Source organism: Erythrolamprus reginae, chromosome 4, assembly GCF_031021105.1.
Source record: "Erythrolamprus reginae isolate rEryReg1 chromosome 4, rEryReg1.hap1, whole genome shotgun sequence".
Lineage (NCBI taxonomy): Eukaryota > Metazoa > Chordata > Lepidosauria > Squamata > Dipsadidae > Erythrolamprus > Erythrolamprus reginae.
In genome coordinates this window covers 98,125,841-98,153,255 of record NC_091953.1, presented here as the reverse complement: position 1 = coordinate 98,153,255, position 27,415 = coordinate 98,125,841, and the positions used below count along the sequence as shown (strand labels likewise).

General features: G+C 40.5%; 1 protein-coding gene across 1 annotated transcript; it reads right to left on the bottom strand.

Annotated features, from left to right (window-relative positions):
* Positions 1 to 5,638: 5,638 nt before the first annotated feature.
* Positions 5,639 to 25,708, bottom strand: LOC139166862 (acetylserotonin O-methyltransferase-like). The gene is made up of 9 exons (XM_070751026.1): positions 25,603 to 25,708; positions 24,908 to 24,993; positions 24,247 to 24,421; positions 22,768 to 22,897; positions 19,520 to 19,588; positions 14,736 to 14,854; positions 12,178 to 12,318; positions 11,919 to 12,041; positions 5,639 to 5,847 (listed from the first exon to the last, which is right to left on the bottom strand). Exons 2-9 carry the CDS (start codon positions 24,977 to 24,979, stop codon positions 5,639 to 5,641), a joined length of 1,038 nt encoding a protein of 345 aa, XP_070607127.1. The 5' UTR covers positions 24,980 to 24,993; positions 25,603 to 25,708.
* Positions 25,709 to 27,415: the final 1,707 nt, after the last annotated feature.

Genomic DNA, 27,415 nt, shown 5'->3' with positions numbered 1-27,415 from the left:
AAGTGGAAATAGTTGACCTGGTGATGCCTGATGAAGTGGACAAGGTCATTGGAACTTTAAGCTCCCCTACCTGTTCATTGGACATGTGTCCCTCCTGGTTGGTCTTCTCCAGCAGGGAGGTGACAGGGATAAATATATTTAGATGCTGTTTAATATTAGCATGTATTAATTCATAAAATTAGATTAGAATTTTAAAACTATATAGAATTACATAGGTAAAATTAATGGAAGAGACATAGGATAAATAAGGGGTTTATGATATGTACTGTATGATTTTATGAGTTTGCATTATGAATTTAAAATATATTTGGAAATGTAGAAGATTGATGAAATTAATAATAGTAAATGCTAAGTGCCTGAAAATTAACTGAGCTTGGAAATATTGAATGAAATTATAGAAAAGTAAATATGGAAATATATTAATTGATGCATTGGTGTTCAGATAGATTTTCATAGTATTATTAGATTACTATAATACTATGACAAATATTTAAGAAATGAAGATTTTAAAGCATGGATTTATTAATAGTTGTGTTTTTGGTTTTGCTGGTTGTTTTAGTTTTAATAGTAATAGATTTTGGTTTTGTTTTATTATTAATTTCTTTTAATTAAAAAGAAGGGATTTTTTCCCTTATTTATTTATTTATTTATTTATTATTATTTACTTCTATGCCGCCCAGTCCCAAAGGGACTGCGGCTCAGACACTATACTTTTCTGCCCACACCAAAAAATAATTAGAGGGAACACTGGTCTTGGCTACAGAATTGATCTGGGCAGGGTAGTTGTGGTATTTTGCATTCAAGTAGTGGTTTGTGTGTGTCTTTTTCTGGTAAATGGTGTGTCCTAGGGAGCCATTGGGTTTTTTGTAGATTAGGACATCCAGGAAGGGAAGTTGGTTGTTGGTTTCTATTTCCATGGTGAACTGTATTTTTGGGGTTTAGGCTGTGTGAGGAAGTTCTATATAATGGATAATGTATACAGTGATCCCCTGCTCGTTGCGAGGGTTCCGTTCCAGGACCCCCCGCAACGAGCGGGTTTTCGCGAAGTAGCGCTGCGGAAGTAAAAACACCATCTGCGCATGTGCAGATGGTGTTTTAAACTTCCGCAGCGCTAGCGAGGAGCCAAAGATTGGGGGGCGGCGCGGCTGTTTTAAAACGTCGCCGCCGACATGGGGGGCTCGCTAGCACCCCCCCGAACCCCCAACCCGGGTTTGGGGGGGGTGCTAGCAAGCCCCCCCATGTCGGCGGGGATGTTTTAAAACACCCGCGCGGCTTTCCAATGAGTCCCGAAGACAAACGTGGAAGTTTGCCGTTTGTCTTCGGGACTCATTGGAAAGCTCCGATCGTTTTAAAACAGTTGCGCCGTTCTCCGCTGACTCCTGGTGAACTTCCCCGCTTTAGGAGTCAACGGAGAACGGCGCGCCTGCTTGGCTTCGCTCGCCGCTGCAGCCAACGCGCGCTACGATCTTCCGGGCCAGCCAGGCTCAGTCACGGAAGGCAGCTGCTTGGCCCGGGATGCTGGGCCGAAAGGAGCCGGGCTTGAAGATCGCAGCGCGCGTTGGCTGCGGTGGTGAGGGCTTGCGATGGAGGGTGGAGGAAGCGGCCATGGGAGGGCGAGCTGCCTCAGGGAGGAGGATCGGGCGGGACCAGGTGGGGGCTGGAATTTCTCTGCTGGGAAGAAGCGGCCAGGGCGAAGGGCGGGCGAGCAGCGAAAGGCGGGCGAGCGGGTGCTGGGGAGGGCTTCTCGCCCTCCCGCCAGCAAGAGGGGGAGCGAACGGCGTGGGCAGGCGAAGGGCGGGCGAGCGGCAGCGAGGAGTTTGCGTGGGCGGTGGGGAAACTCCTCGCTGATGCCAGCAAGAGGGGGAAGACCCAGGGAAGCCGCCCAGCAGCTGATCTCCCGGTTGCCATCTACGCATGCGTGCCCATAGAAAAAAGGGCACGCATGCGTAGATGGTATTTTGACTTCCGGGTTGAAAAATCGCAAATTACCCTGTTCGCAATGGTCGGGGATGCAATAACCGGGGGATCACTGTATAGAGTTATAATTATTAATTAATAATATATAAAATGAATAAAGACAAAAAATGTCTAAGCTTAAAACAATAGCCATAATTAGGAAAAATGTAGAATTGAGTAGGAAAATTATGATGCTGTAAAGCTGTATTAGTGGAATTATATTTTATGTATGTATATTTTATATGTTTGTGTTTTATGTTGTTTTGTGTTTAACATGGAAAATTTCATTAAAGCTATATTAAAAAAACTTATGTTTTGACCTGGTCTTCCTGGCCTGACACTTACCTTATTACAAGTTCACTGACAATTATAAAAGAGTGAAGGGTGGACTTCCTCTCCTTTTCTTTCTCTCTCCCTCATTAAATTGAATGAAATTGTATCACTTTCTCTGTCTAGCCCAAGAAACTGGTCTCTTTTCCTTCTTCCCTTCCTCCTTCTTTCCTCCCCACTCCCCCGAAAAATTCAAATCTACATTCCAATGTAAGGAGTTTGCTAATCAAGAGAAAATAAAAGAAGAAATAAAGAAGAATTGAATTATAATGTATTTACATAAAATAGTACCATTTACTTTTTCAAATTTTCTTTCTTTCTAAACTATAGATATTCTTAAAATAGAGATAAAATGCAAGGGAAGAATTAATGAGAGATATTAATCAGAAAACTACCATCAGATAATTGTTTATAGCCCTTCTATGCAATCATCATTATACTTCTTTCAAGTGCTTTTATTGTGCAATTTAATAAAGTAAAGACTCCTTCAGTCTTATTTCAAAATTGCAATTACTTTAAATTTCTCTTTAGTCTTTGAAAATACTGGTCTAATGCTCATTACAGAAAAAATTCCCAAAAAATTGGATAGTAAATTAGTAGCTTCTTACATGTAAAGCAGGCAGTTCTTCACAGACAGTCCTTTGGCGATTGAAGTCTTATCCGCATGAAAGCTGAGCAGAAGCCGTTACAAGTCGCTCTTTCAGTGATAATTTTGTGAGATGCTCAGACTAAATCTCCTCTATACACAACTTCCCAAAAAGTCAGAGAGGGGGATATATATTTGCAGAGTATAGGTGTGTCCCCCATATATTTCCTAATCAATCTGCCAGTACAATCTGATCCTCTCATATTGTCATTAGAGATTCAGAAACAGCATGGGTTCAAGTTACACTAGGTACCCTTGGGTAATGCTTTCAGGGTTTTTTTTTAAAGCATTGCAAAATATTGGTTTGTTTCCAAAGTTCTCTAGGCTATCTTTTACAAATTAACTTTCTTGTTTCTAAGCTAGCTTATTTCGAGAAATTGCCTGGCATTTTATTCTAAATCCAGCAGTGAAAGCCAACAGGTTCTGAAAGTGTTGTGTTCGTTTAAAGAAATAAGAGAAATTTGCTGATTGGCTAAGACTCGGCTAGTTCTGGGTTGCCGCCAAAAATAAACGGTTGTCAGCGGAAATTCCCATGCGTAAGAAAAAGTATAAATAGGGCAATGGATTAGCCTTTGCCCTTGTTGGGAGTTACTGTTGAGAGGATCAGTTGGTTGTTATGCCTTCCGTAATAAATATGTTTTGAACAGCAATAGTCTCCGGTGCAGTGATTTAACAGTGGTGATGAGGAGGTCGAACTCCCGCTAACAACCATGAGCTCGCCCATGGCTCCACCGCCAGCCTTCTTCAATCCGGACGCAGAGTCATAGACATCTTACAGGTTCAAATTTCGTATTTTTTTGCAAGCTAGTAACCTGCAGGACGCTGGTGACGACAGGAAGCGAGCTATATTTTTAAGTTATTGCAGACCAATGATTTATAGCTTAACTTTCACTCTGGTCGACCCGGACACTCTTACAAACCAAGCTTGCCGCACACTTCCAACCAACAACTCCAGTTTGAGTCTACCGCCACCAATTCGCACTGATGCGCCAATCTGAAGGCGAATCGACGAATGACTTTGCCACTCGCCTACGCACCGTCCAGGTTCTGACAGGTTCTTGAGAACAGTAGCAGAAATTTTGAATAGTTCAGAGAACTGGCAAATGCCACCTCTGGCTGGCCCCAGAATGGGGGGGGGAGAGATTTTGCACTATCGTCCCCCTGGAGTGGGGTGAGAATGGAGATTTTGCAATATCCTTCCCTTGCCATGCCCACCAAGCCATGCCCAAACAGTCACACCACACCCACCAAGTCACGCCCACAGAACCAGTAGTAAAAAAAATGGATTTCACCACTGACTCTATCAATTGTTTCATATTCTTTTTCATAGCTTTGTATCACCAATATCTATTATGTCTGCTTATTCCCCTCATTCATTCATTCCCCATCTCTAAAAACTGCAAACTAAGATAATAATGGAGTGCATAGCCTTTTTTTTTGGCTGTTTTTTCCCCAAATCCAAATTCTAACAAAACCTTGTTAAGTATATACTGTACTTACTAATCACATTTACCAAAGTGTTTGTGTATTCAATATTTCCTCTAGGAGGTCAATTCCTTTCTCTCATATACCTTGACTATTACAAGATTGTCTAATAAGTTTCCAAATCCAAATTAAATATAAAAGAGGAAAGATGCCATATTTTTTAATTTTCTCTGTATGTAAAAAATAATATTAGTAGATATTCAAACAGACTGGAATAATAAATTTTAATCAAAAAATAAAAATAAAATAAATTGCTTTTTATCTCTTATTTTATTAATTGTCCATCACCATATCAAAAGCTTTTCTTATAACCCAGGTCACCATAGTTATTTCATATTATACACAATATATTGCTGACATAACTCTAAATATTAAATAACTTGGCATCTGTTAGAGAGAAAGAACATACAGAAATTATTAATCCTCCTGTGAGAATTGCAGTTAAGATCTTTTCATCTATATTTAGGAATGATAGCAAGTAGTAACTTACTCAGTCTATATCTTAAGAACTAGTTTTTAAAACATCGTTATATAAGTCTCACAAGTGATGTGGGAAGAGTCCCCTTTTCCAAAGAGTCATTACCTATTCTAATTATATAGGAGAGAGACAGTTTAGTGTAATAGTTAAGTCATCAAAGTTAGAAACTGAAGACCCTAGAAATTAATATTAAAATATTTCAAAGTAGAATTAATTACTTGTATCTCTTGGATGTCAAGTGTTCTAATTCTCCTGTCAAAAATGCCATCCCCTCTCTAAGTCTAAAAGATAATAGATGGTGAAATTGCAGACCAGATATTGAAAGTGAAGTCAAAATTCCAAACATTACACTTCATATTCCTGACTATTACAAGACTCAAAATAAGTTCCTATTAGAAACACTCAAGTTGAATGTTTTTGTACAATTATACTTCCAGGTATAACCTGTATGGCAGGGATCTCAATTGTACTTTGATAACTTCAGGCAAAGTGAGATTAGACAGTCACTATATAATCAAAGTCAGTCGTTACTTTTATTTACTTATTTATTTATTTGTCAAACATGTATAGGATAGTAGTTTGCATAAATGTAATATAAGGAAAAAGTAGTGCTAAAAAAGGATAATAGGATAGTAGGACAGGGATGGTAGGCACAATGGTGCGCTTTTACAACAATGTACTGTATAGTATATTGAAATGATTTTCTTTCAACACTTGAAATGCATGAAGCAACTTTAGCAACATTATTTCCTGGCTAAAATGACATCAAATATATTTCCTTTTTTAAATTGTATATCTTTGAAACCAGTTGTGCTGAGGAATGAATGATACTCTGATGGGGTCCGCATTTTTCCTTCTGTATAAAGCAGCAGTATGATGGAGTAAATGGCAACAGGAAAAGACAGAGTATTATCTTTGTCTAATGTTGGTTCTACTATTAATACTCCACCACCTGTCAAAATATAATGAATTATAGTTTAGGAATAATAATAACATACACTTCAGATGTGACTACTTTGCAATTACAACAGTGTAATTTCTTGACTATTAAGATCAATAATGTAAATGACATAAATTTAACTAGCTAGATATAGGCCACTTTATAAGCAAGGTACCTTGGCATGCTGGATATGGTTTATGTCCCAAGGCAGCCGTGAAGTCATTGAAGGTGTATCCTCATTTTTGCAGACACTTATGAAGATACCTCCAAAGTTTTCCCCACTGCCACCATCTTCTCCCTTCCTTTCCATATTGTCAGCTAGCTTGCACTTTCTTTGACTGGTCCTAGTATATCTCAATGTGGTACAGATTAAATCATGAAGAAAAATACACAGATGCCAAATTATTCTATGTAAAGCAAGTTGGAAATAAAAAGTTTCTTGCTTCATAAAATATACAGTGGTACCTCTACCTAAGAACACCTCTACTTAAGAACTTTTCTAGATAAGAACTGGGTATGCAAGATTTGTTTGCCTCTTCTTAAGAACCATTTTCTACATAAGAACCCGAGCCCAGAAAATTTTCCCACGAAATTTGAGAGCGGCATTCCCCTTTTAATCTTGGCCATCTCAGGCTTTTCTGGGCTGCCAGAGGAGCCTTTCGGTGGCGCTTAAGGAGGCTTTGGCAGTCCAGAGTGAATGAAGCATTTCCTTTCTCTGGGTGCTTGGAGAGGGAATAAACCTTTGCCAGCACCCCGATAAAAGAAATGCTCCCTTTGCTCTGGGCAGCCCAGAGTGAAGGAATGTTCTCCTTTCCCTGGGTGCTTGAAAAGGGAATAAACCACTTTGCTGTGGTGACTCCCTTGCACTGCCACCCATACACCCAACGCAAAGTTGCCTCCCGGAGCATCTGGGCACGGAAAGGCAAAATGGGCGCTTCGTCCCGGCTGAATCAACTCAGCTTCAGCCAAACTGAGGAGTCACCACAGTGAACGAACGGCGCCAGCTACAAATTGAGTGAGCGAGAGGAGATGGAAGCCCTTCAGCATGGGAAGGAAGAGGAAGCAGATAGCAGCAACAGCAGCAGCCACCTTTTGGTCAAAGGAGCGGGAGATTCCTTCCTCTCACCCGCCTGGGTTTCTCTCTCTGGCATAGTGTATGGGAGGCAGCCTCACGTCGGGTGTATGGGAGGTGCATGCTCCTCCTCGCCACCTCAGAGTCCCTCTTTTTTTAAAAAAAGCCTTAAAGTTTTGGATTTTTTTGATTCCCCTCACCTCGCCTTCTTCCTTCGGCAGTGACTGTCCTCCTCCTCTTCTTCCTTCTTCTCCTCCCACCCAAATTCCGAGCTTTTATTTCTTTCCTAATGGGTTTGCACACATTATTTGCTTTTACATTGATTCCTATGGGAAAAATTACTTCTACTTACAAACTTTTCTACTTAAGAACATTATGAATTAATTAAGAACGAATTAAGTTCTTAAGTAGAGGTACCACTCTAGAATGCTTTTTCCATTCAAAAAAAGAGCCCCATGTCACTTTTTGGGGGGGGGGGTGACATCAAGTAAATATTCTGCAACAATTTTATTTTTCTTTCTTTTAAGATTATTTCTCTCATAACAGGCACTTTTCCAAGTCAATTGGTGGACACAATTGATCTAATTCTTCATCCTATCTCACACTATCATTTGCTTGTTACAGCTTCTCCCAGTATTTCCTCTCACTTATAGCATTAATTAAACAAGGCAATTGTTAAGCAAGGTACTTAGAAGGACATGATTTACAATTAGGATAGCCCACCTTCCTAATGATATGAGAAAAATAAAATTTATAGATATTTTTAAAATTACTATATAAGAAATTCTCTTTCTATATATAAGAAATTTTGGCAGCCCATCACTGGGTAGATCGCAAAGGTGACACCGAAACATAATTTTATCATATTTTATCTATATCTCAAATTATTGCATTTTGTTCAATTTCACTTCATTTTAAATCATATTTTCTTTCAATTTCATTTTAGGACCAGACTATTTACCGGAGGTGCTGCACACCTCCCAAAGACCAGTAAGATCCCACAGGATTGGCCATCTCTAGGTCCCATCAACTAAACAATGTAGGGGGGAGGGCTTTCTCTGTGGCTGCCCCAGCTCTATGGAACCAACTCCCCCCCCCCTCGATGTCCATACTGCTCTCACCCTGCTGGCTTTCCAAAAGGTTGTGAAGACCTGTCTTTGCCGGCAGACCTGGGGCCATGATTGCTTCCATCTTATCATGGCCAAATGGTATGTACATAGGTTTTGATTGGATAGCTTTATTGGGTTTATTATGGGGTTTTATTGTTGACTATAAACTAAACTAAACTAAACTAAACTAAACTAAATTAAATTAAATTAAATTAAATTAAATTATAATTTTATCAAATTCCATTTTTAATTTTTTATCAATTTTTAGTAATACCGTATTTTCCGGCGTATAAGACGACTGGGCGTATAAGACGACCCCCTAACTTTTCCAGTTAAAATATAGAATTTGAGATATACTCGCCGTATAAGACTACCCCTCTTCTGTACATCATAGACCTGACTGAGTCTAGGTCTATGATGTACTTGCATTGAGAAAAAAATCATTTCTGAACATGATAACACAATATTTTAATTACTAATGATGAAGATCTTATTGTTAAAATTATGAATGAATTATTTAGAGAGAGAGAGCCAAGTGGGAGCACTCTTCTGTCTATCTCTCCATATGTCTCTGTCTATCTGTCTTGTCTGCCTCTCATATTTCTCCTCACCACAATTAAGTTTATTATTATAACTCATCATAATTTGTCAACACAAAAAGGTGAACCTGGCTATTTTTCTTTCTCCTACCATCTATTCTGCAGGTATCTTTCAGTCTAACATGCAGCATGCTGACACCTATGTGAGAATCTATTATGGAATGAGAATCTGTATGTGATATCATGATATGGCAATCCAAACAGCCCATCCATTTTTTCCTCTTTCCGCACTTTCTGTCTTTATCCTCTTGCAATGTCACTTAAACAGATTTTAACTTGTCGGGTTTAATTAGTGACCCTGCCAATTTTCAGTACTGTGCAGTGTGCTATGATACAGAGCAGGGTGAATAATATGACCTCAGCTTTTAAAGTTATTTTAAAATGTTGCCTAAGAAATATGGAAAGAGGATTCTTTTTGGAGGAAAAGTACATTTTCAATGGTTAAACATAAGAACAAATACAAACAGGCAGAAATAAATGCATCCAGTTTAACATTCAATTTTGCAACCACTAATAATGTTGGTCAAGTAGGTACAAAAATACCTGGGGAAATGATCAAAGTCTGGGAAATGGGTCCCTTGTCAGTTAAAAGGAGTGCTGATTTACCACCTGCTAGAGCAGTGATTTTCAACCTTTTTTGAGCCGCAGCACATTTTTTACATTTACAAAATCCTGGGGCACACCACCAACCAAAATTACACAAATCTAATAAATAAATAAATACATACATACATACATACACACACACACACACACACACACACACACATAAATAACCCCCTCATATATACAATCCCATGTAACATCCCCTTATAAATACAGTCAATCATCAATCATCCCTCCTCAAATTTATACCACTGTCTCATTTCTGGGTTATTCTCCTGTCTTTCCCCCTTTTCTCTCTCATGTTTCTCATTTCTCTCTCTTCCTCCCTTTTTCCCTCATTCCTTCTCCCTCTCACTTCTCCTCTTTTTCCATCCCTGTCTCTCTCCCCCCCTTACGTGTGTGTGTATACACACTCGAACCATTTCCAAAACCAGTTGAGGGCTGGGGTTTTTTTCTCTTTTATTCTTTTCAAACACAGGTGTGGGCTGGGGGGGGTGTTTCTTATTATTTGGGTGCTTTTTACCATATGCTTCAAGAATCACCTCTCTCCCTCTCTCTTGTTCTCTCTCTCTCTTGTTCTCTCTTATTTTCTTTCTGAGGCTCCTCCCACAACGGTGGCTACAGCGGCGCTGGCGATCCGGCCGCTAGCCGCTCCGAGTGGTGTGGGAACGCCCACCCCTCTCACAGTCCGGTCCCGGGATGACAGTAAAGGGGCTGCTTCCCATCCTCCTTCTCAGAAGGTTTCCTTCTGAGCAAGCTGGCAGGAGGATGGGAAGCAGCCCCTTTACTGTCAGCCCGGGACCGGACTGTGAGAGGGGTGGGCATTCCCACACCGCTCGGAGCGGCTAGCGGCCGCATCGCCAGTGCCGTTGCAGCCACCGCTAATGTAAAGGGGCTGCTTCCCGGCGGCAGGAACTGCGGGGGGTAGCCGGCGTAACGAGCCCTTGCCACAGCTATCCGCCGCTTCTTTCTTCTCCGCCTCGCCTCCGCTATTCCCGCCGCCGCCTTTGCTCTCCCCGCCGGGCAAGAGGCAAAGGCGGCGGCGGGAGTAGCGGAGGCAAGGCGGAGAACAAAGAAGCGGCGGATAGCTGTGGCAAGGGCTCGTTACTCCGGCTACCCCCCGCAGTTCCTGCCGCCGGGAGTGGCGCTCCACCCCAGCAAAGCCGGCGGCGGGAGTGGCGTCGTCCAGCAATAGCAGCGCTTCGATGAAGCCGGCGAGGGAGCTCCGGAATCGGTTGGCGCTCGCCCGACGCCTTGTTTTTTTATTTCCCCCTTTGGTTTCTCTTCACAGGCGGGAGTTCGGGAGGCAAGGGAGCGCTCGAGGAGACAGCGTCTTGCGGCATCGCCTCCCGTTGAGTTTATGACGAAGGGACGCTCAGCAACTTCTTTTTCCTTTCGGCGCCATAGCCACCCGCAGTCCCCGGAGCCGGCGGGTTGAGGCAAAGGGCTGCGTTTCCCTTCCCTCCCTCCCTCCCTCCTGCCCCCGTCCTGAATGGAAGCCCCGCTCAGCCAAGCAGCCCGGGATCTCCGCCGCTTGCAAACCGGGCGGGCGGAGCGGACCCGCGCTCACTTTCGGCTCCGGGGACTGCGGATGGCTATGGCGCCGAAAGGAAAAAGAAGTTGCTGAGCGATGCCGCAAGACGCTGTCTCCTCGAGCGCTCCCTTGCCTCCCGAACTCCCGCCTGTGAAGAGAAACCAAACGGGGAAATAAAAAAACAACGCGCTGCTGTTGCTGCTGTCGCTGCCGCCTGAGGCGGCGGCACTCGAATCTGGCGTGGTGGAAAATCTTTGCCTGCCTCCAGATTTTCCACCACGCCAGATTTGAGTGCCGCCGCCTCAGGCGGCAGCGACAGCAGCAACAGCAGCGCTTTTTCCTTTCGGCGCCATAGCCACCCGCAGTCCCCGGAGCCGAAAGTGAGCGCGGGTCCGCTCCCCCCCCTCCTCCCGCCCGCGGCTGTGGAATGGGCGCAGTATCCGGCCTATAAGACGACCCCCCACTTTGGAAAAGATTTTCAGGGGTTAAAAAGTCGTCTTATACGCCGGAAAATACGGTAATTTGTTTCTGGAACTTTGCATTTTGATATGGCCCAAGGGTGAATCAATAAAGACTCATGTCAATTTACTTTAAAGTTCTCTCAACAGCATAAGTACCGTATTTTTCGGAGTATAAGATACACCTGTTTCCTCCCTGAAAGACACTGAGAATTCAGGTGTGTCTTATACTCTGAATGTAGCTTTTTTCCGAAGCTTCCCCTCCCCCCAGCCCTTACTAGGTGCTAACAATCTTCCCAGCTATTACCTTGCAGGTTCTTTCATTGTTAGAGTGTTTTCCAAGCCCTAAGTCTTTGCAGGGTTTTTTCATTGCTCTAACTTGCTCCAAATGTTTCTTTCCAGCTCTAACCAGGTGCTAAAGATGTTCCAAGCTCTTACCCGCTTGTAAGCTCTTTCATTGTTACTCTCTCTGGATAAGGCTTTTTAAAAAGCCCTAACCAGGGGATAAAATAATGTGCTGTAGCTGACCAGACTAAGAGATGAATATCTGGTAGGAAAATTCTTTTCCCTGTTTTCCTCCCCAAAAACTAAGGTGTGTCTTATATTCTGGTGCATTTTATACTCTGAAAAATACGGTATGCAAAAGTAAAGAGGATTAGCTCCTTTGCCATAGTTTGCAGTTTTCATAAATACATAGGTACATACCAGGCTTACAGGCATTAAACACTTTGTTTAGCAGCTGCAGGCACTTTTCATCATTCCAATTAAACAGGACCCTGGCAAAAATGTACAAATCTGCTTCAGGAATTGGATCTTTAAAAAAATCCCCTGAAATGAAATAATTAAAATTATCATCATCCTGGAAGATTAGTTGGTCTCCCCATCTACTATTTAAAGCAAATAAGCTCTTCCATCTCACTATGTTCTGACGTTGGCAGGAATGCTAGAATAAACTCCAGTTTACCTCCATGGAAAGTAATCTGCGATGTTTCTGAGAAGGCACGATACTTCCTTGATGTTTCCACTACTTCAGGGAGGTCAAGAACTGTCACAGTACAATGTGGATACATTGCGACCAGTTCCTTAGAAAGGGTACCACAGCTTCCTTGAAAAAGGACAAAATTAAAAGAAAGAACTATATAAAATAAAATTTGAAAATATATATTTCAAACGGTTTTTCAGTTTTACTGTTTTAAGATTCTTCAGCAACCTCTGTTAATTCCAACATCAAAGTCTGCTTTCTAGTTTCCGTACAGCAATAAAAAGAAGTATAAGAAATATTCTAATAAATACATTACCTAAATTCTTTCTTTCCTTCATTTTTGTAAAATGCTTCTCTTTATTCTTTTTCAATAGACTAGATGTTCCATTTTTCAAAAATCTATTTTATTAGCTATTCTTTTTCATTCTTTTTCCTGTGGCTTTCTTTTCCATATCTTCTTTTCATAGATACCTAATCCGTATATTTTTTCAGTGGACCCAATGAAATCTAAGCATAGTTAAAATTAATCCATCCTGCTGCCACTGCTTGCAGCGCCGTGCAAGATTAGCTTTCTTAAAATTATCTAAACCCTCCAACAGTCAGGATTCAGGCATGGCTACAGCACGGAAACTGCTTTGGTCACGCTGATGGATGATCTCTGGCAGGCCCGGGACAGGGGCTTGTCCTTTGTCCTGGTGCTTTTCGACCTCTCAGCGGCTTTTGATACCATCGACCATGGTATCATTCTGCGTCGGCTGGAGGGGTTGGGAGTGGCAGGCACTGTTTTACAGTGGTTTTCCTCCTACCTCTCCAGTCGTCACAGTCAGTGTTAGTGGGGGGTCAGAGGTCAACCTCTAGGTTACTCCCTTGTGGGGTGTCTCAGGGGTCAGTCCTCTCCCCCATGCTATTCAATATCTACATGAAACCGCTGGGTTACATCATCAATCAGCACACTGATGATACCCAGCTGTATATCTCCACCTCATGTCCAGTCAGTGAAGCAGTGGAAGTGATGTGCTGGTGCCTGGAGGCTGTTGGGGTCTGGATGGGTCAAACTCAACCCTGACAAGATGGAGTGGCTGTGGGTTTTGCCTCCCAAGGACAATACCATCTGTCCATCCATCACCCTGGGGGGGAATTATTGACCCCCTCAGAGAGGGTCCACAACTTGGGAGTCCTCCTCGATCCACAGCTAACATTAGAGCACCATCTTTCAGGGTTTTAAATTGTATTTTAAAATTGTATTTGTACACTGTTTATGTTGTGAGCTGTCCCGAGTCATTGGAGAGGGGCGGCATACAAATCTAATAAATTATTATTATTATTATTATTATTATTATTATTATTATTATTATTATTATTAGTCATATTACAGTGTTCCCTCAATTTTCGCTGGTTCGAACTTTGCGGAAAGTTTATACCACGGTTTTTCAAAAATATTAATTAAAAAATACTTTGCGGGTTTTTCCCTATACCACGGTTTTTCCTACCCGATGACATCATATGTCATCGCCAAACTTTCATCTGCCTTTAATAAATATTTTTTAATGAACTTTAATAAATAAACATGGTGAGTAATAATCTGAATGGTTGCTAAGGGAATGGAAAATTGTAATTTAGGGGTTTAAAGTGTTAAGGGAAGGCTTGTGATACTGTTCATAGCCAAAAATAGTGTATTTACTTCTGCATCTCTACTTCGCGGAAATGCGACTTTCGCTGGCGGTCTCAGAACGCATCCCCGGCGAAAAGCGAGGGAACACTGTATAGCTAATTCTCATTTTTTAAAATCCTCTTAAATTAGCATTCCCCCAACCATATTGGCCTACTAGAATAAAAAATTAACTTTTGGGGGATAAGATCAGCAATTGTTGCCAGTATATATGGGAAAAAACAATGTACGCCAAGGCTCTACAAAAATTCCCATAGAGGTATGCTAACTCCGTGTTTCAAGTTTGAGTCCCCAAGGATGAGGGTCAGCAGAAGGACTTGATCTCTTCAGCAAATGTACTGGTGATTGACACCAGTGTCAAGTAATATTGTAATAAGATACTATGCACATAAATACATTATATATGTGAATAGGCACCCAAAATCCAGTAGTCCAATATCAGGCTTTTAAACAGTGTGTTTTGCATCCTCAAGGCATTACCAGGGCAAATGCAATTCTGTGTTTCTTTCTGTCCTGGGCCAACTTTGTTCCAGACTTCAGATTTTTGTTTTGCTTTTCCACATTCATACACTTTGATAATATAAATCCAGACAAGAGAAGAAAAAACAGGAAAAGAGGCGGGGATAATCTAGGAATGATGCTTAGTTAAGCCATTTAAAACTTAAAGTTGCCAAAAGTAATTAATAAATCTTTTTAAGACAGAGAAGCTCTGAAAGCAGATTTGGCAATATAGAATCTCCAAAGGAATTCTGATCTTAAAACCATAATATTTGTAAAACAATGCAGGAGGTCATAGAACCCAATACCCAAATCTTAAAACTAAAACGGTTAAATTAATAATCAGCAAGTGACTTTATTTTGTGATACTTACCACCTATATCATAAATGAATTCAAATTCAGAAAGATCAAATGCAGTCAGTACTTCTCTTCCATGCAAACACCAAGCCTCATTCATACACCTGAAGAAGGCTTCATTGTTTTCTTCTGACCTAGAATTGAAATTTACACATTATTTTATATAAAAAGAACACCTCTTGTTGTGATTCAGTCTGAGGCTCCTCAGGGAACGGCTGGAACTCTGCCGGCTCCATGCTCAGAGGGGGAGGACGAGGAACAGGAGGAGGAGGAGGACCAGGCAGACGGGGAAGAGGAATGTCAGGACAAGGAGGAGGGAGAACAGCCTGAGATCCCCGGGGGAGAGCTCTCCCCAGCGAGTAGCCTGGAGTCATTAGATGAGAACGCACAAGCCATCATAGATATGAGGGAGAGTAGGGCAGCACAAAGAAGGGGACAATTAGCCAGGTATTTCCATCCCTAATAGGCAACAGCTGGGTTTGGGTGTGGTTCTCCTCAGAAAGCTTGAAAAGGCAGGCCCGCCCTTCCTGTATTGTGGAGAGTTATCTTTTGGGAGTCCTGTGACCTTGCTTCGATCCTTGGCATCTCTGATTCTGGCTTGTGGCCTCGAAGGCTGAAAACTTGGGGGAGGATTGGGTTTTATTATCTACAGTGGTGTGTGTGCCAGCAAGAAGCCTGTTGTATTGTCTGGCCGTCGTGACTCTTCTGTGAAGCTTCATAGCATTCCAGTTTGTAAGAACAGTTTTTGTTATCTGTGTTTGTTTTCAAAGATATAAAATGACTTTGCTTTTTACCAGCGTGTCTGCTACTCTTTTTAGTTGGTGTTGACGTCTGGAGGAACCCAGACAGAACAACCTCTATTTACCAATGTAATCTGTAATTTACCAAGAAGAATTCAAAGATTATGGAGCCTTGATGTACTACATCAGTGATGGGCAACCTTTTGACCTTGGTGTGTCAAAATTCGCCAAAAAACTGAGCATAACTCGGGTGGTGTGTCACCTTGAGAAAAAAACATAATTTTGTGATATTTATAGTTTAAATAACAAATATGCATAATTATCTTTCTCTCTCTTTCCTGTCATTCTCTGCCTCAATCATTTTCTCATTTCTCTTTTTTTTCTCCCCTTTATTCTATCATTTCTCTCCCTCTCTCTTCCTATCTTCTCTCTCACACTCTTTCTCTCTCTCTCCCAACCTTCCTTCCTTTCCTTCTCTTTTCCTTCCACTTTTTTCTCTTTCTCTCTCTCTCTCCCTTCCTTTTTTCTCTTCCTTCCACTTTTTTCTCTTTCTCTCTCTCTTTTCCTTCCTTCCCATCTTCCCCTCCCTCTCTTTCTCCCTCTCTCCCTTTATATTTATCTCTTCCTTCCTTCCTCTCTTCCTCCCTTTCTCTCTCCCTCTCGTTCACTTTTCTCTCTTCCTCCCTTTCTCTCTCCCTCTCGTTCACTTTTCTCTCTTTGGCGAACCCCCAAACTGTTCAGATTCAAGTAAAAGCTTATCAAGGGGGGTGGGGGGTTCTAAAAATCTAGTTATGAGCCGCCAAAGGAGGAAGCAAATGGTGCAAATGGTTTTTTTTTCAGACTCTCTTTTTTGCGAGCCCGGCATGATTTTTTAAAATTACAAATTAATAACCCGGAAAGGGTTTACCTTAGCACCGTCTCCTGTAACACCGTTCTGGAAGGCGAGCAGGGAGCAGAGGGGCGAGGGCAGTGTTCCCTCTAATTTTTTTTCGGGGTGGGCGGAAAAGTACAGTGTCTGAGTGACAATCCCTTTGGGACTGGGCGGCGTATAAGTATAAATAAATAAATAAATAAATAAATAAAGTGTGGGCGTGCGCTATCACACATGAGCGAGTTCTTGCATCTATAATTCTATCCTTTCTATGTCTCCCTCCCTCTTTCCTCCCTCCCTCTTTCCTTTCTATCTTTCTCTCACCCTGCCTTTCTCCAAGCCCTTCCTTTTCCCTCTCCCTATCCTACTACCCCTCACCCTCCTTCTCTCCTCCTTCCCTCCTTTTTTCTATCTCTCCCTCCCTTTCCTCCTTCCCTCTTTCCTTTCTATCTCTCCCTCCCTCTTCCCTTCTATCTTTCTCTCCCTGCCTTTCTCCCTCTTTCCCTTCATCTCTCCCTCTCTCTTTCTCCCTGGGCTGCTCTCAATTCCCTCTTTCTCCCTGGGCTGCTGTGCCTGCCCTGCAGCCCCACCACGGACGGACTGCCTTAGCATTGGCGCCCCCCCCCCACACGCTGCAGCTGCCGGACCATCAGCAGCACACACACACACACACACACACACACACTGCGTTTCTCCCTCTTTTCCTTCATCTCTCCACGCACACGCTGGCAGCACACACACACCCCACACACGCTGCGTTTCTCCCTCTTTCTCTTCATCTCTCCACGCACACGCTAAGCTCCCGGACCATCAGCGGCACGCACACACGCGCACGCACACACACGCTGCCTTTCTCAATCTTTCCCTCTTTCTTTCTTGCTCTCTCTCACTCTCTCTTCCTTCCTATCTTCTCTCTCTCTTTCTCTCTCTCTCCCTTCCTTTCTTCTCTCTTCCTTCCACTTTTTTCTCTTTTCCTTCCTTCCCCTATTCCCCTCTCTCCCTCTTTATATTTATGTCTCCCTTCCTTCCTCTCTTCCTCCCTTTCTCTCTCCCTCTCATTCACTTTTCTCTCCCTTCCTTCCCTCCCTCCTTCTGTCCTCTCCTCTTTCCCTCCCTCTCTTTCCCTTCTTTCTCTCCACATCTCCGGCGTGCAGCTGGCTTTGCTGACCGGCACAAGTCTCAAGCCAGCTGCCCCGGAAAGCCAGGAAGGTCCTCCTGCCCCCCCCACGCCGAAAAAAACCCGGAGGTCTACCGCCACCAGCCTGAGCCTCCCGTTGCTCCACTCGGCTTCGCTGTGGACCTCCATTGTGTTTTCGGAGGGAGGGAGCGGCGGGAAAGCCCTGTGCTGGCCAGGAAAGCTGGCTTTCCAAGAAAGCAGCGCGCTTTCTTACAACTTTCTTTCTTACAACTCTTTCTTGGGCAGGGGGAAGGGAGGAGGCCTGCAACCCCTCCCCTCGCTCCCAGCGGCCCCTGCGAGCCAACCACCGTTCGATGCTTGGCACCACGCCAATCAGCTGGGAGGCGGTGTTCTCGCCCCTCCCAGCCATCGCAAATATCGGCGGGGCGAAAATCGCCCGGCCTCTTAATTAAGGGGAGAGGAAAAATAATAATAATTGCGGTTGCAATTGCACTCCCTAAAGCTCCGTTTCTCCGGCGGCCGCGTGTCACCAAAAATGGCTAGGTGTGTCAGTGGTGACACGCGTGTCATAGGTTCGCCATCACTGTACTACATCAACTTCAAAAAGTTAATCTGTGATATTAACTTTTTTGATATTAACTTGATAATATGTGATAAGGGAAATCTATTTCATCAGACTCCCAGAAACAAAAACAGTCTCTATACTATCTCTCATTGCAGATTTCACATGTTCAGATCAAAACCCAGTTAGACAGTGTCATGAATGTTGCTTGCACAAAGATTTCAGACTTTCTTACAATCTACATCCCTAAGAGTAAGAGATGTCTATCGGTCACCTACAACAGTGGCACCCAGCGTTTTGGGCATCAAGGAAACAATTCCATGGAGAAATGTTTTCTCACAGACTGGAGGGGGCCTGGTTTTGCATGCTGCCTGTAATCCTGTGGATAGGGCTTTGCTTGTTTGCACGGCTTGGTTGCTGGCATGCCGCAGACTAGCGTCAACCCATGGACCAGGAATTGGGGACCCCTCACCTACAGGGTCAGATTAGCCCAGTGCTATTCAAGAAAAATGCTATCAAAAATTGATACAGAAAAAATGTTTTCCTTAAAAAGAGATTGTGGAAAGAAGGACAGAGAGAGGCTGGCAAAGGATACATCCATTATTTCCAGTAGCCTCTGAACTCTGGAAATCTCCAAGAAAGTGAAACACAGGTTCATTTGCTTCAGGAAACCTTTATTTATGCACATATAATTTGTGCTATAGAAGAATTTGCACTAAATATTTGACTTCTCTTTTATGGTTGGTTACACAATAAACCAGATATTTAGACTCTTATTGTTATTATTTATTTATTTAAATGTATTGGCCACTTATCTCCAGAGGACTTTGGATAGCTTGAATAACAGGGTTTTTTTTTCTTTTGCTCTTATATTTACAAGTTTGTTTGTTTGTTTGTTTGTTTGTTTGTTTGTTTGTTTGTTTGTTTGTTTGACTTATATGCCACCCTTCTCAGGGACTCCAGGCAGCTATGAATGAAGTTATATTATTACATATAATATAATAAATATTATGTAACATATATGATATATGATATTATATATAATAAATATTACATGACATACATAAAATATAATATGTATGAAAAAGAGATATGTCTGCCACATGTGATGTTTTCTCTCTGATTATTAACAAGAATATAGGCTGTATTTGTAACATTAGAATCTAATTTTGAACAGAAGAAGATATAATATTATAATACCATAGCTACTACACTACATTACACTACACTACACTTCAAGTCTTTCACCCTTATATGTAGCTCTAGTTTTAGATCACACAAGTCCACAGTACAAAGGAATTCTTAGACAATTACAATACTGAAGTGACATCACAAAGAGGTTGAACAGAGAACAAAAAAATAAAGAGAAATCATTGATAGTGTAAATATTAATCATTTTTACAAAGTCGGACAAGGAAGATTTGATAACCATGTTCATTTATTAGCCCTTTTTTTGGAAAGTAAAACATTGAGAAATAGTGGATTTACCGGTAAAAAGCGTGAAATAAATTGTTTGAGGAAACACCAAATATTGATGAAATTTGATTCTTTCCTTCCCTGAAAAAATATTTTAGAAGCAAATGGTTAGGCAGCACAAATAGAGTAACTATCACATTCTCTCTCTATCATCAAATACTAAGTACAGTGATACCTCGTCTTATGAACTTAATTGGTTCCATGACCAGGTTCGTAAGATGAAAAGTTCGTAAGACGAAGCAATTTTTCCATAGGAATCAATGTAAAAGAGAATAATGCATGCAAGCCCAAAACTCAGAAACCCGGAAGCTGAGACACCACCGTCGAAGGAGGCTTGACCCTCCGAGTCCTCCCCTACACTCCCGCCAATCATTCTTGGCCAACAGGATCCTCCATAGCTGGCTGGCAGAACCTACCTCCCGAGCCCTCTTGCCCGGCGGGAGACAAAGTGCTAGGGGGCTGTCAGACTGGCCCTCCTGCCCTCCCAAGCTAAAAACACAAAGCCGGGCCACTGCCGCCGAAGGAGGCTTGAGCCTCCCAGTCCTCCCTGCCCCTTCATCCTGCCCAGCCCCCTTGGCCAGCAGGATACTCCAGGACTGTCAGGCCAGCCCTCCTGCCCCACCAAGCCAAAAATGCAAAGCCAGGCCACCACCAAAGGAGGCTTGAGCCTCCCAGTCCTCCATGATCCTTCATCCCGCCCATCACCCTTGACCGGCAGGATCCCCCAGGCTGGAGAGGACTGGGAGGCTCAAGCCTCCTTCAGTGGTGGAGGCCCAGCTTTGCATTTTCAGCTTGGGGAGGCAGGAGGGCTGGCCTGACACACACCCCAGAGCTTCACCTCCCACCGGGCAAGAGGGCTCGAGAGGCAAGTTCTGCCATCCAGCTGTGGAGGATCCTGCCAGCTGAGGGCGATGGGCGGGATGAAGGGGCGAGGAGGACTGGGAGGCTCAAGCGTCCTTCAGTGGCCATGGCCCAGCTTTGCATTTTTGGCTGGGGAGGGCAGGAGGGGCGGCCTGACACACATACCCAGCGCTTTGCCTCCCACCGGGTAGGAAGAGGAGGAAGGGAGTCCTCTCAACCAGCCGCTGGAAAGCCAAGGGAAAATCCCAGGTGCTTCGGCTGGCAGTCAGGAGGTGGGGAATCCCAGCGGGGGCAGGAAATAAATGGGAAATCCCAGCAGTGGCAGTCACAGGGCAGGGGAATCCCTACGGCAGTAAGAGAGCGCATGCCCAATAAGAGAGCCCACGGACCCGGGTAAGATGGAAATGGTTCTTAAGACGAGGCAAAGAAATCTTAAACCCCAGGTTCGTATCTCAAAACGTTCATATGACGAGGGGTTCGTAAGACGAGGTATCACTATATATTATGCAGGTCCCTATATTATTATCAAAAAATCATTTCAAATGGCTTAGTGTCTAAATGGTTGATCACTTGAAGCTGAAATATTTTGCAATGCCATCCTATACACAGCTAAACATAAATTACTTTTGTTGTGCAGTGCAATCCTATACACATTAAGGATAAATCAGTTTCATTTATTTTTAAAAAAATACCTATATATAACATTCAAGACATTCAAGACAGAGAAAAATATTTAATTCAAGACAGCATTCTTATTCATCTTTATTGTTTTATCTTTCAGTGAATAATATATTTCAAGGGATTAATTCTACTAAATTGATTTAAAAGTTTGTTCAAGACGGGGGGGGGGAAAGATACTCTTACTTTCACTGTTTACTGATTATTGAAATAGAGCCAATCCCTGATCTAAAAGTTTAGATTTACAAGGCTTCACAAGGCTCCTCCCACAAGGAGGTACTCTGCCTGGAACAATGACAAGTTCTGATTCAGAGATTAACTAGAATGAGACTTGGTGAATCTCTGAATCAAAAGAAATTGAAAACCTCAAATGATTTCAGACTATTTTAATCAGCTTTTTAGATATATACTGCTCAAAAAAAATAAAGGGAACATTCAAATAACACATCCTAGATCTGAATGAATGAAATATTCTCATGGAATATTTCATTTGCACAACTATTCCATTTGCACAACAGCATGTGAAATTGATTGTCAATGTTGCTTCCTAAGTGGACAGTTTGATTTCACAGAAGTTTGATTTACTTGGAGTAAATTCTGTTGTTTAAGTGTTCCCCCTTTTTTTTTTTAGCAGTGTATAAAGATGTGCTTTTTCACATTAATTTAGAAAGCCAAACTGCATCAAAACACAGAATGGGACAACTCGCCATGGCCAACTCACTGCGGCAAAGTTATTCTCTGTGGGGCAATTCAATGAATACAAAAGTTACATTAATTTTGATGGAGCCAGAGCTAATAATAATAAAATAAAGAAGTACAAGAGTTACAATAATTTCAACAAAAATCTTGTCACTAATAATAAAAGTAACTGAATGAAACAATTAATACAGTGCTGAATTGTCCCATGGTGAGTTGGCTGAGGAGAGTTGGCTAAGGCGAGTTGATAGCAATGAGTTGTTCTAGACCTAGACCCTCAGATCAATTTTCAGAAGAAATGCAATTTCAATTGGATCAACCCTAATAAATACATGCTCACTTCTGTCTGTTTCTTTTTTGGTATGATTTACTTTTTCTACAGTAAACAACTAAAATACAGTATATACCAGGTATGTATAGTTTCGCTAAAAGATGTAACACTCAATTGAAGGATAAGCAATAGTATAGCATATGAATAAAGGAATAAGTTAATGTCTTAGCAAATATGATATTTACAAGGATACTTACAAATCATTTTATTTCTTCATTTCTTTTCGAAATTTTATTGCATTTTTATATTCTCTTAACCTTCTTTTTACTTATTCCAGTTTATGTCTTTCTTTTGTGATCTTAAATCATTTTTAGAAAGCAGAATAATGAAAAATACTATTTTGTGGTTGTGTTCGAATATGATTAAAGTAATTGGAGAATTCTTTTTAAAGAAATGCAAAAACTGGAAGAACGTGAAGACTGGGGAGGAGATAAATGATGAGAGGAGTTTCATCGTTTCATTTCCTAAATATGGATTTCTTTAATTTGAAAAGAACAATAGAAAATATAAACTAGACTTACGCTGAGTGACAATGGTGTTTCTATATATTGTAACAACTAAGTGAATAAAATATGACAATAACATATTAAGTCTTCATGCATGGGGAGAAAAAATGATTTTGAAAAAGAGCAAATTGTTTTTATTTATATGCTTTTGTATTATATTTCTTTTAAAAACTAATTAATCTTCCTACCTCACTGCATCAGGCAAATATTTAATTCCTGGAGAGGTAATATCACATAATATTTTCAGGGTATAATATTGAGACTTGGGACTTGATTTTGCCAGATAGAGGTTGGCAAATTCTGTATTTCTATATAGATCTTAAAATGAAGGGAAAGAGGAAAGTAGTATTAAGATTATTATTAACACAAAAAAGAAAATTTAAAAATATATTACTCAATATACAAGTTCTTATATTTTGAATAAAAACAAATACAATGGGTTATTAAAGATGATTGTTGGCTTCTGTATGATGTTTGTGGCAAATACCTCTGAGAATATTATGATCAGCCAAGAAAACAAACTGATCATTGAACAAACCAACCCAGAATTTTCACTTACAGATCAAATGATCAGACTCAAATTGTCCTACTTTGGACACATTATTAGAAGATTCTAATGCTGGGAAAGGAGGAAGGAAAGAGAAAGTGACCAGCAGCAAGCTGGATTGACTCAGTTACAGTGGCAATGGGTAATGGACATTGGGAAAAGTTTGCGGTTGGTCTACAGTTATTTATGGCATGTAATCTATCACCCAGAATGTTTCAAATTGCACTCAGGCTTTCTGTTATAAACCTTCCAAAATATTTTAAAGTACCATACTTTTAAAAAAATTAATAGGACATCATAAAGGCCAAGTCATTCTTAAATACTACAAATGGGTTCTTGGGATTTGTAAATACAAAACTGAATAAATTTGTGGACAAAACAAAATCACTACGTAGAAACAATGAAGCATTTAGAAGAAATTAATGAACAATGAAAAAAAACCATGCCAAAACTTCTATGCAAAATAACTATTGCAGGAAATAAAGTGCTTGAAATACAGTTCAGCATAGTAGAGATCTGAATTGAATAGTATGAACTGATTATAGTAAACCAATGACATATGTAAAAGTCAAGCTCTGGGCCCTCATCTTCAGGCCCAGCCTTGGGGCTGCCACCTACTTCTGTTCGTCAGAGTGACCTAGATTGACAGCAGGTAGAAGGGGGACAGATAATTGTTTCTCTTTTGTTTGGGAGTGGGCGTGTGACACATAATAATAATAATAATAATAATAATAATAATTATTATTATTATTATTATTATTATTTATTAGATTTGTATTCTGCCCCTCTCCGAAGACTCGGGGCGGCTCCCAACAATTAAAAACAACAACATTACAGCGAAACAAATCTAATATTAAAAAAGAAGCATATAAAACCCTATCATATTTAAAACCAAACAACACATACACACCAAACATAAAATATAAAAAGCCTGGGGGAAGATGTCTCAGCTCCCCCATGCCTGGCGATATAGGTGGGTCTCGAGTAGTTTACGAAAGACAAGGAGGGTGGGGGCAGTTCTAATAGACACATCAACCCCAAAGGATTTACCATCTGTGGTATAGGTTAATCTGTAATAATTATAAAGGATTTGGGGCACTTTTGATTCCAACTTAGTTACCTCTGTCATTCTTTCGTTCCATTTTCAGAAGATTTAAAGTCACGCAACAGTTCAGCAGGTTCTCCATCCCAGTAAGACTGGTGTTTAAACGTTCAGCAATAATCACTGAGGAGAGAGATTCATCTGACTCTCTCAGTAAGTCAAATATTCCAAATTCACAGGAAGTAGATATTATCTGAAAAGAAATGGAGAGATATACCAACAGGAAAAAGTTTGGGAAAGGATGACTTTCCTTTAATTATTTAATTTTGTCTCCTCCAAAATACGTGTAAAATAGCTGGATATCTTATGAACAAGGATGAGTGAAAGTCCATTTTCAAAGAGAAGCTCTTTTAATTAGATGCATTTATTTTCTTAGCTAGAAGGATAGAGAATGCATGCCTTTTCCATTCCTGTCCCATTCTAATGTATAATTTGTTCTAATAATAAATAAATAAATAATAAACAAAAAGCTTTCCAACGTAGAATGTGAAAGAAGAATGATCTTCTAAGAAAAATGAAAAAAAACCTGATTCTGAAAGTTCAGGAAAGGCTCTTGTACTTTAAGTAAAATAATTTTAGTGGAGCATAAGCTGCACGATGTGGAGGTTTTTTTTCATATCCATAAGACTCTGAAGAAATAAAGTTGCATTTAATACCATTTTTACTGTTTTCACCCTACCTTTGTAACCATAAATGAATATTGATGCTGAAATAATATGTTAATGTTTTCTTTTTCCTCTGGTGAGCACATTGTTCTTCACTTCCCTGTCAAAACACACAAGAAAATTAGTTCATTTATTCATTTAGTCACTCGGTCGTAATATTTCTATACCATTGCAATCTTTAAAAAATCCCATTGGTTATAGTATCAAACACACAAAAAATACATAAATAAATTCATCAACCTATTTTAGTGAGTCTAGTTATACAATAGAGAAATAATCTGGCAATGTTTACCTATTAAAATTCCAATTTTTCATCTTGTTTTGACCACCTTCTTAAAAACCAGCAGAGGAAACCCCACCTAGATGCCCAGGGAAATCTGTTCCACAGAGATGGAGACATAACAGAAAACGATGCGCTCCTGATTCTTCCTGCTCCACAACCCCATAGGGAGAGCATCTTCAACATCCCACCATCTACTAGGTTTTAGCTGAAGTAACATTCCCTCTAATGATTTTGCTTGGAATCATCCTATGCAGTAAGCTTTGAATTTTCTTCACTGAACATGAATCTCAACAGTTCTATTACAACATATTAACAACCAAGTCCACTAACTACATGTTCTATGCCAATACACTACTACTTTCCACAGATCCTTTTCAGTTCTGCCTGCTTCACTTAGCATATTGTCATTGTACTGATTTATCATACCTTTCTCTTCTGTCTTTCAGATTCCGGAGAAAAATTGAGCATTTCTTTCTAGACACATGCTTTTATGGTCTCCATTGCTTGAAAAACTGTAGTTAAACATGCACATTGCCTATCCTCAGAACAGGTTGGGGTGCATTTTTAAAATGATTTTGAGTCAAGGGACGAAAACAATTTACTATGTTTTCCCCCTTGAAGTGAAAAGAGGAAATAGCAATCTTCTCAGTTTCTCCTTAAAAGTTCATGACTTTAACACACCAAAACTATTTTCTTTGGAATGATTTGTTATTGCACAATGAACTCTACGTACATGAGAAAGCAGATCTTTATCCTCCTTTGTTAATATGTCACTCCAACTCAAGGTCCAGAAGCAACCAGATAGATACTCTTCTTGTGATGCATCATTTCTGATGTTCTTTCTATTGGTCATGTGAAAGAGATAATTTCCAGACATTGTTGGTTGACTTTTTGGTAATGACTCTTTCTTCTCTTGCGAACATAAGCACAAAGCTTACACAGAAGAGCAAAAAGAGCAAGCTCAAGTAATTGGTCTTTCCATATGTAACAACTTATTTCTTAGAAAAATGAACTGTCATATTTCAGTAGGAAACAATAAATATATTATTAAGAGGGATCTTCTGATTTCTTCTTATGAACTAGTATCAACCTTGGCCTTTTTTAGAAAGAAACTAGCTAAATTCCCCAAAGAATAATTGCAAAAGCTTAGAAAGTCACCTTCTGCTTTATCTCATTGGCAGACATAGTCCATTCTAAGAAGATAGAACACTATTTAGAAAAATGGAAACATCAGTGAAATAATGCTTTCCTTGCATATTAAAAACAATATTGGATTTTTATCTGTTTCCATTTATGTATAGGCATATTGATATTCCAGCAGCATGCCAGCTTTTATATAGAAATTATAACCCACTTTTGTCTATTAATTAAATAACATACAAAAATAAAAGCCCTGGGTGGTATAAGATTAAAATAAAATAGTAATGTATGGTAATGTTCAATAATTCAAGTTAATGACTGGCTATAATTAAAAATTGCAATTCAATCATTGCTATTGTTCCTGTCAATCCAATGGTGATGTGGAACAGAGAAGCTTTAAAAGTTTCAGGAAGGAATCTAATTTGTTTCAGGGACCAATTGCTTTAGATAAAAGTAAACCCACAGAGAACTCTGTATTAACATTTTGATTCTTCCTTTTAAGAAACAACAGCAATGATCCAAGGAAAATATAATGGCACTTTAACAATTAGCACTTTTACTGGTACATATACTTTAGCCTTCAATTATTTAACCTCTGTAAAAAGCCAAAGAGTGGAATATTTTGTAGTTTTAATATTTAACTCTAATTCCCGGTAGGCCTGGAATTAAGATTGAATATTAGTATTTGCATTGTAGATTTTATTGATGTTTTTATTGTTCTTTTTATTAGTATTATACTTATAACTGTTGTTAGCCACTTAGAGTCCATTTCAGAGTGTACGGCATATAAATGCAACAAATAAATAAATAAAATATTAAATATTTAACTTTAATATTTATTTGAAAGTGTTACGTGTCTTACCTTTGAAATTATAAATGAATGCTGGTGATGTGAATTTATAAGAAGTGCAGGCAGTTCCTGAACAAGCTCTGTTATATTTCCTGAATACAGAAATTACAAAACAAAGAGTACTTGGTACTCATTTTGAATAATAGAAGAAAAAAGGAGAGGGGAGGAGAGAAGGGAGAGTAGATTAGAGGAGAGGGAAAGGGAAGGGGAAGGAAGGGAAGAGAAGGGGGCTTCTTGGCTTTAATTTAA